The sequence below is a fragment of the Lepidochelys kempii genome, chromosome 1 (genome assembly GCF_965140265.1).
Source record: "Lepidochelys kempii isolate rLepKem1 chromosome 1, rLepKem1.hap2, whole genome shotgun sequence".
In the NCBI taxonomy this organism is placed as follows: Eukaryota; Metazoa; Chordata; order Testudines; family Cheloniidae; genus Lepidochelys; species Lepidochelys kempii.
This window is the reverse complement of record NC_133256.1, coordinates 288,805,528-288,813,626: the sequence shown is the minus strand read 5'-3', so window position 1 is coordinate 288,813,626 and position 8,099 is coordinate 288,805,528. Positions and strand designations below refer to the sequence as shown.

General features: G+C 41.0%; 1 protein-coding gene across 2 annotated transcripts in view; it reads right to left on the bottom strand.

The window, feature by feature from the left end:
* Window positions 1-3,695: 3,695 nt before the first annotated feature.
* The window catches only part of WIF1 (WNT inhibitory factor 1), a 54,942-nt gene continuing 50,538 nt past the window's right edge, over window positions 3,696-8,099 (bottom strand). The window contains exons 9-10 of one of the 2 annotated variants that reach the window (XM_073331486.1): window positions 7,755-7,850; window positions 3,696-4,403 (exon numbers count right to left, since the gene is read on the bottom strand). In XM_073331486.1, coding sequence (XP_073187587.1) covers window positions 4,282-4,403; window positions 7,755-7,850 — 218 coding nt within the window. In that variant the 3' untranslated portion in view covers window positions 3,696-4,281. The remainder of the gene's footprint in view (window positions 4,404-7,754; window positions 7,851-8,099) is intronic. The other variant, XM_073331494.1, reaches the window with a different exon arrangement.

Here is an 8,099-nt window from a genome sequence, read left to right as displayed (position 1 = left end):
GCTGAGTCTTCAAGACATGGATGACATACTCAGCTGTGATTTGGCAGGCAAGGGGGGAGCTGCGGAGGGGGCTGAGGAGCGGGAGTAGTGTGTTTACTACCACTCATTTCTAATGCTGTGGTGCTTATTTGGCTTAGCCCTGGTACGTCACAAGATCCTGGACTTTGAAACTGCAGTAGCATTATCTATAGAAAGCTATTTTACATACTCTTTAGCTGTTTCTTTTATTTAGTAGTTTCTCTTCCTCTCAGGGCTGTGCAGCTGGACTTGTGGTGCAATGAAATCTGAATGTGTAGGTAGCAGGCTATGACAGATAGGGTCACTGGTTTGTTTTTTATTAAAGCTCTCGCAACTAGTTCTAAAACAGGTTTTCTGTCAAATGTGTGGAATATACCACATGCACAATGGCATGATGTGGAATGAAGGGTCTTATTTGTAATTGCTGGGGACGACCTGGTGAAATGTAGGAGTTGGAACTCGTTCCATCAACAGCTTTTTACCCTGTTATACCCTAACACAGTCTACGTACCATAGACGTTGTGTAGACAAGTGCAAAACCTAATAAAACCTTAAATCTGGACTTAAATTCTTTAATTAAACTTGCACAGAATAATTTTTTCACTATAGACTACTTAAATGAAGAGGAAAAAACATTTTAATTGTCTAGGTACTTTTCATGTTCCTTTAATCTGTACTTTTACAATTTCCATGGCAAGTTCATGAGTCAGGTGTGATACTAAACTCTCTCCTCTAAAACCTTATTTTTAGGCCCTGATGACCTTGCAGCAGCAACATATGCCCTGGGGTCACGAGGCTGTTAGCCATCTGTTGCAGCTTGTTCAGAATAGAGCAGCAGGGTTTAACCAATCATGGTGTCCTTTCCCTCTGCCTTCACACAAGTTATCTAAGACGTGAGGGACTGGCTTTAAACTGGTAGTGCTGATTGTTAAAGCACTGCTTATAAGTCCCGCTATAGGACCGCCTCCTAGAGCTTTGATCTGGTAGGAATTTGTGTTTGGACACCACTTGCCGCTCAGTCTTTCTTCACTTCGTTAAAAAAAGCCTCAGATCATTTCCCCAAAACATTCCCTCCCCCCGGGCAATGACCACTGTTGTGCTCGACATTATCACTTTCCTCTCCCACTCTACTTCCCATCTTTTGGTCTGTTTTGAATTTTAAGAGGGTGGCTTATGAAAAGCCCAGGACTGAATGGCAGCAGAGCCTGCACTCTGCTCTCACCCCCCACAGCTGGGCGCTCTAGCTCTGGCTGAGGCTAACACAGACTGGCAGGGCACTAGGGGAATTTTGTACTGTCTGTACCTCTTTCGTACAGTGGCCAGCTTTTTAAAAGGAACATTTATGTCACCACAGTCAGTAGCCTCCAGGAAGTGGGGAGGTCTTCCGGCTGCTCTGGAGCCAAGGCTGTATGCCATGGGGAGAGTTTGCCTTGCAGAGGAGTTTACAGATACATCCCTGTTCATAGCAGGATTACAGTCTAAGGGACTAGCCGGCAAGGAGTTCCGTCTGTGTTCCTGCAGCTAGAGGGTGGGTTGAGGTGTGCACACATGGCCATGTGCCTTTAGCGGCTCTCTGTTGCTGTTGAGAGCTCTGGCATCACATCAGCATGGTGGGGAAGTTCTTCTGCAGTGGGAACTGGAGTACTGCATCTTTTCCTATGCCCAGCTGCTCTGCTCTTTACCTTTATGCACATGAGGATAGCCATACTGGGTCAGACCAAAGGTCCATCTAGCCCAGTATCCTGTCTTCCAACAGTGGCCAGTGCCAGAGGCTTCAGAGGCAATGAACAGAACAGGGCAATTAGTGAGTCATCCATCCCCTGTTGTCCAGTCCCAGCTTCTACTAATCAGAGGTTTAGGGACACCTAGAGCATGGGGTTGCTTCGTTGACCATGGTGGCTAATAGCCATTGATCGATCTGTTCTCCATGAACTTATCTAATTCTTTTTTTAACACAGTTATACTTTTGGCCTTCACAACATCCCCTGGCAATGAGTTCCACAGGTTGACTGTGTGAAGCAGTACTTCCTTATGTTTGTGTGAAACCTGCTGCCTGGTTATTTCTTAGGGTGACCCCTGGTTATGTGAAGAGTAAATCACACTTCCTTATTCACTTTCTCCACACTGTTCATGATTTTTTACACCGCTGTGATAGCCCCCACTTAGTTGTCTCTTTTCTAATGTGAACAGTCCCAGTCTTTTTAATCTCGGTTCATAGGGAAGCTGTTTTATACCCCTAATTATTTTTGTTGCCCTTTCTGCACTGCTACTGTTGTACATGTTTTTTCTGTTCTCCATCTCCAGCAGGCTACACTCTGTGTCAAGAAGTGTGAAACTGATTTTTGACACCCTATATATTACTAGGCAGGAGGAGTTAACTCATGAAGACGGACAATAAATGGGCCTGATCCTACAGTCCTTACTCATCCATGTACAGGAGTGTTGCCTAAGTAAGAGCTGCTATAGTTCTTCCATCATGAATCAATCCCTCCTGTCTGTTAATCTTAGCCTCTAATGTACCGACATCTTTTTCAGACGTTCAGGTGCGCAGAACAAAGGCAGTACAGAGAGGTACTGTGCCTATGTTTCATATGATTCTGTATGTATACAGCCCCAAATGGCATTGTTTTGTAACTATCTCACATTGCAAGCTCTCTGATGAGCCAGGGGCATATAACGAGGCACCCATGTCTTGCTCACTTTTTGAGCACAACAGAATACGTGGGCCTAGTCTCTTAACAAAGAGGTGTCATCAGGGACGAACCATTTACTCATAAGTTGCCCATCCTAAAGGAAACTGAAGTACAAATTAAAGCTGCCCAAGTGTTTATATCCAGACCCTGTGCTTGCAAGGTAGAGCACTAATTATGATCCCAACAAGCTAAATCTGTATTGGTATTTCTATTCTACTGGGCCAGATCCCCATTTACACTAAGGCCCCTTTACGCTGCCAGCGTGATGCAAAGGGACCTTAATGTTAATGAGACTCACGCCCTATTGTTTTTATTAACACATGGATCTTTGGGACATGATCACGGCCTATGCGGTTAAGCTCTGTATACCACGCATGTGTGTGATGTAGAGAGGAAGGGAGAGAATAGATATCTGTTCATTTGTTTCCAATTTAAAACAAAAACACTATCCTGTAACCATAAACAAGGAGAGAAGCACATGGCAAACACAGTGATCTTAAACCCACTTCCCTGAGCAGCGTTTATACTTAGTTCCTGAAAATCCATGGCGTGTAGTAATTGCACGGACCAGTGTTCAGCATCCATAGTTTGCAGTGCAGGGAGATAACATGAACATTCTCTTGAGAGATCCTGTGAAATTATTGTGGAATCTGCCATTTGTTGCCATCTCCTCCTTTCCAAATGCAAAAATGTGCTCTTTTGAAGTATTTTTATAAGCCCCAGGGTAAAATACTATCTGTCAGGGATGATGTACCAATATCTGGGGAGGGGGAAATCAGTGAAAAAAGAAGAGTTGGGGTGATTTCTCTATTTTTTAGAAGTGGCATCCAACTGCCCTAGAGCTCACATCCCTTCAACATGTCACTAGTGAAATTATAACAGACCACGCCCTCAAAAAACTAAAGCAGCATCTTTATTTTGTACATAACCATCAGTATAAAAAGTTTATTACATAAGAGCTGTTTTGTTTACAATATATTATATTGCTTCAAGCCAATGCAAAAAGTTCATACATTATAGTTCTACTTTGTTTACAATATATTATATTGTTCAAATGACATAGTGTATATTTAATACAGAGCACTGCAAAATTGTTATGACCTACGATATTGTTGTATTGAGGTTTTTTTTAAATTAGGAAACTTTTTTGTAATTGTTCTAAGTACATGATAGTAACAATGCAAAACCAACCCTGACTGTTGCTTAGGCAAACTCTCTAATCATCAGACCAACCCAGGGCAGCTTCTACAAAATGCTTCACTTGGATATTGTTTCATTTTTGGAAAATATTTGCAGCTACATAATCAAAAAGGAAAGTTTAAACATTACTGAAATATAGTACAAAACACTGTCCAAAGCACTGAAACAAGAAGCCTATATAATCGTGCTAAAGAAGGATTTATAAAACTTAAAAGGAATAGTAAATATCAGCTCAGTGGTTTATAATGAAGCTAATAAAATTCAGGCCAGTAATCTTAACTGTAATGAACAGCATTTTAACATTCAACACATGAAAGGTTAATGAAGGCTATGAACTTTGTGTAACATAAAACGTTTCAGATGTTTGAGTTCACCAGATATAATTGGATTCGGGTGGAACATGCCTCTCTTCAGCCTTTTTAGGTGAAGGCGTGTGCTGTCTGTGCTTGGGGTCTGTCGGCCTCAGGGCACTCATAATGCTGGCTCCATACCCTGAAAAATTGAGAAAGAAACTACAAAAGCAGACTCCTGGTTCACTGTTAACATTTCAAACTAAAGAAGTTTTTCCCATGGGAATGTAGGGAATTTTAATACACATCACACAGGTCCCCACAGGAAAAAATGGGTGCCATAAGACAAAAAGTTAATCGCGACAGGATGCCGGCTCTCTGGCTTTTACCGTAAGGCTTCCTTATCACAGAATCACTGCACTACAAGTATACTTAGGGCTATGATACTGTGCTAGAGTCACACATGAACAACTCATGTTTGATGGACAGAGAGTCAAAGGCTGCCATTAGAGGTGAGCTTTAAAGTGGTATTATTGGTTTGCTGGGCATAAAAATCTCGGTGGAGAACGTGTGTTAATTATGTGCACTTTACTTCGTTTTAAAGCCAAATACAAAGAAAACGAGAATGGCAGCAACAAACACCCAGAAAAATAAATTAAGGATTTGAGATTCTTTGTTACTTTTTATCCCAGTTTCAGTATCAGTATCAGTGTTGTAACTGCAAAAAGAAAAGGAGTACTTGTGGCACCTTAAAGACTATCAAATTGATTAGAGTTGTAACTATTTGTTTACAGTTTCATTTACAAATCTAATTACAAAACCTCAAGAGGACATGACTTAAAAACTGAATTTCAGGTTTGCTTTATTTTTTTACCACTTCTCTTTAAGAATACTGTTGTACTGAGAAGCCATTTGTTCCAACTGCGCCTGTAACTTTTAAATCAGTGGTGCGAAAACTTTTCCTGTTGTGACCCGCCCCCCCTTACCAGTAATGGAATCTGTCCATGCCCCCTCCTCCATTACAGCACAGCTGGCTCAGCAGAGGAGCTTGGGCTGAAGGCATAGCATGGGGCTGAACTGGGGATGAAGGAGGATGTGAAACTACAGGCGGAGCTGGCCTGGGGGCAGAGCAGGGCTGGGTGGTGCTCCCTCCCCGCCTTCTGTGGGGGCTGGCCCGGGCCCTGCTCTCCACCCCTCTGAACGTTCCTCAGCACTCCCTAGGGGGTGTGCCCCACAGTTTGGGGACCACAGGTTTAAATTGTGGGGATTATTTTAATCTTTGTTTTATAGCCATTGACTTTCACAGCCAATGAAGTCACCCCGGAAGTAGCTACATTTTTTCTTTCTTTGAAATTAAACGTGAGTCTGACTGAGAGATACTTGGTTTTATTTGCAGAGTAAAATGAACTCAAGCACAAAGGGCCCTATGCACAGGGCCGCCCAGAGGATTCAGGGGGCCTGGTGTCTTTGGTGGAGGGGTCCTTCTGCTCCAGGTCTTCAGGGCAATTTGGCACCCCCCCGCCACCGAATTGCTGCCGAAGACCCAGAGCGGAAGACGTGGCGGCAGGTCCTTCACTCTGGGTTTGTTCGGCGGCACTGAAGGACCTGCTGCCGAAAACTCTCGTGGGGGCCCGGGGCAAATTGCCCCACTTACCCCACCCCACCCCCCCAGGCGGCCCTTCTTATGCATAGCTTCAGTAAGTTCTACTTAGGCTCGTAATACAGAGGTGAATTCTACCCAGGTGGCCCCCCCGATGACTGCAAAAGGTGTTTTGCCTAACTAAGAACTGCAGGACTACTGCCAGTCTTTAAACCAACGTATTTATTAACGAGGACTTCAAAGCCCTTGGAGCCGACACTAATGTGCGAATACAGAATCCTTGTACCATGCAGGCATGGTACACATTTTGTGCTGCTCTGGGAGCAGTAAAATGTACGTGTATTGACAATGCAAAAATGCTCCCTTGCTAGCTGGTAGGTTAACTTTACAGATGTGTTACAAAAAGATGGCATTAAAATGGATATTGATTTCCAGATACTTGATTTTTAGCTATACTGTGTCTGTTGTACGTGTTGAAGAATTTATTCTTTTGTCGGTGAATGGCATAGTTAGGGAAACAAATATACAATCCGACATCTTCTAAACTGATTCCCAAAGCCTTAATTTTAAACCATAACTCATTCCTGTCAGAGTATGTTTTTGCTTTATAAAAACACTCAGTTATTCTCGGATACATTTTAACATGCACACCTTTCTCTACCCAATGGATCACAGACATAGATTCATAGATATTTAGGTCAGAAGGGACCATTATGATCATCTAGTCAACATTATTTACAATTATTTTAGTTCAATTTGTACTATCATGTACAATGTCTGATGAATTTATTAAGCATATGGCATTAAAAATAAATTGTTCTGAAATTTTCATTTTTACTATATAATAATAAGGAGCAGCTTATACTCGTAACAAATATGCTAATTTTTTCTCTGCCACTTTTCAAATTAACTACTGATAGCAAACTAATAATGTTTACAGCAAACGTATATCTTATGAATGGTTGTATCAAAAAGCTTTCAATACTTCAATTTGTTACTGTTATAGTACTGTGTTTTATGATGTGTAAGGCTGAATTGGAATTTGTCACCTGGATCTAAATTGCTATTTCAAGTCATTTTATAACTTCTTGTTATTGGGAATAGAGTGTATATTAAATATGGAGATCTTGAGGATAAATTCATTCCTGGTTTAACTCCACTGAAGTCATCAGTTGCCTACACGTTGCACTAGGTGTCAAATGGATCAGCAAGCGGAAAACAATTAAATTATCATTTTCAACAAATGTAACATTGAGATCAACACATTTTGGAACCGTTAAGTCTGGTGTAAAAAAAAAAAAAAGTCAATTAACACCCCTACACACACCTAAATTTTAACCTGCTTTAAAGTTGGCTGAAAATTGGAGGGAAGATTTTGCCAAAACTTTGTCTATTTCTCTGAAATTTTGAAAAAATCCAATCAGCTCTAAACCCCTATGTAATATATTTTTATTTACAGAAATGTCTATCCAATGTTCTGAAAGCCTGATCCAAAGCCCCACTGATGTCAATGGGAATCATGTTGTTAGAGTATAATGTGTGCACAGCAGATAGAGCAGGGCGCACTTTCCAAGATTCTCATTGACTTCAGTGGGGTTTGAATCAGTCTCACCGCATGGGCAGAACATAAATTAGGTCACCTAGAAATTTTCTCTGTACCAAATTTTAGAATTCCCAATAGGCAAAAAAGTGAGGTTAATCACTGTAGAGTAGTTTTGAATTGTTTTATTCCTTTTTTGTAATTAATATACAGTTCAACAAAAAGTTTAAGTATTGAAAATGTTTGGGATAATTATTTTTATGCATACATTTAAAAAAAATTAAAGGATTATTAACTAAGGAGAGTGTTTTGTTTCTAGTGATTGTGTAGTAGCTTTGAGCCAGCCATTTATAGATGCAAGATGATCTGTGAAAAGCTCCGGTATGGATTCTCAGAGCTTTGTTCTCACTTACTTTTGTTGCAATGTCTTCCATGCCAGCCTTCTTTGCATTGACATTTGTTAGGTTCCACACAGGTTCCATATGATCCACAACCAGGTTCACAGACAGCTGTAATCAAGTGAGAACATGAATTCAACGTCCTTACATTTCACTCTGAGATAAAGTTATAGTTGCTTTCCCTGCTATTCTTTAGAATGTTAGTTTTGGCATGGCCAAGGCCGCTAGCAGTAAATCTATATTTTAAATTGACTGTGCAGAATTCTGAAAATAACTTGCCCCACTACTGAAATAAGGCCTTATTTAACTCCCTTATGTTGGTGCAAATCAGGAGTAACTCTATTGAAGTCAATGAAGACA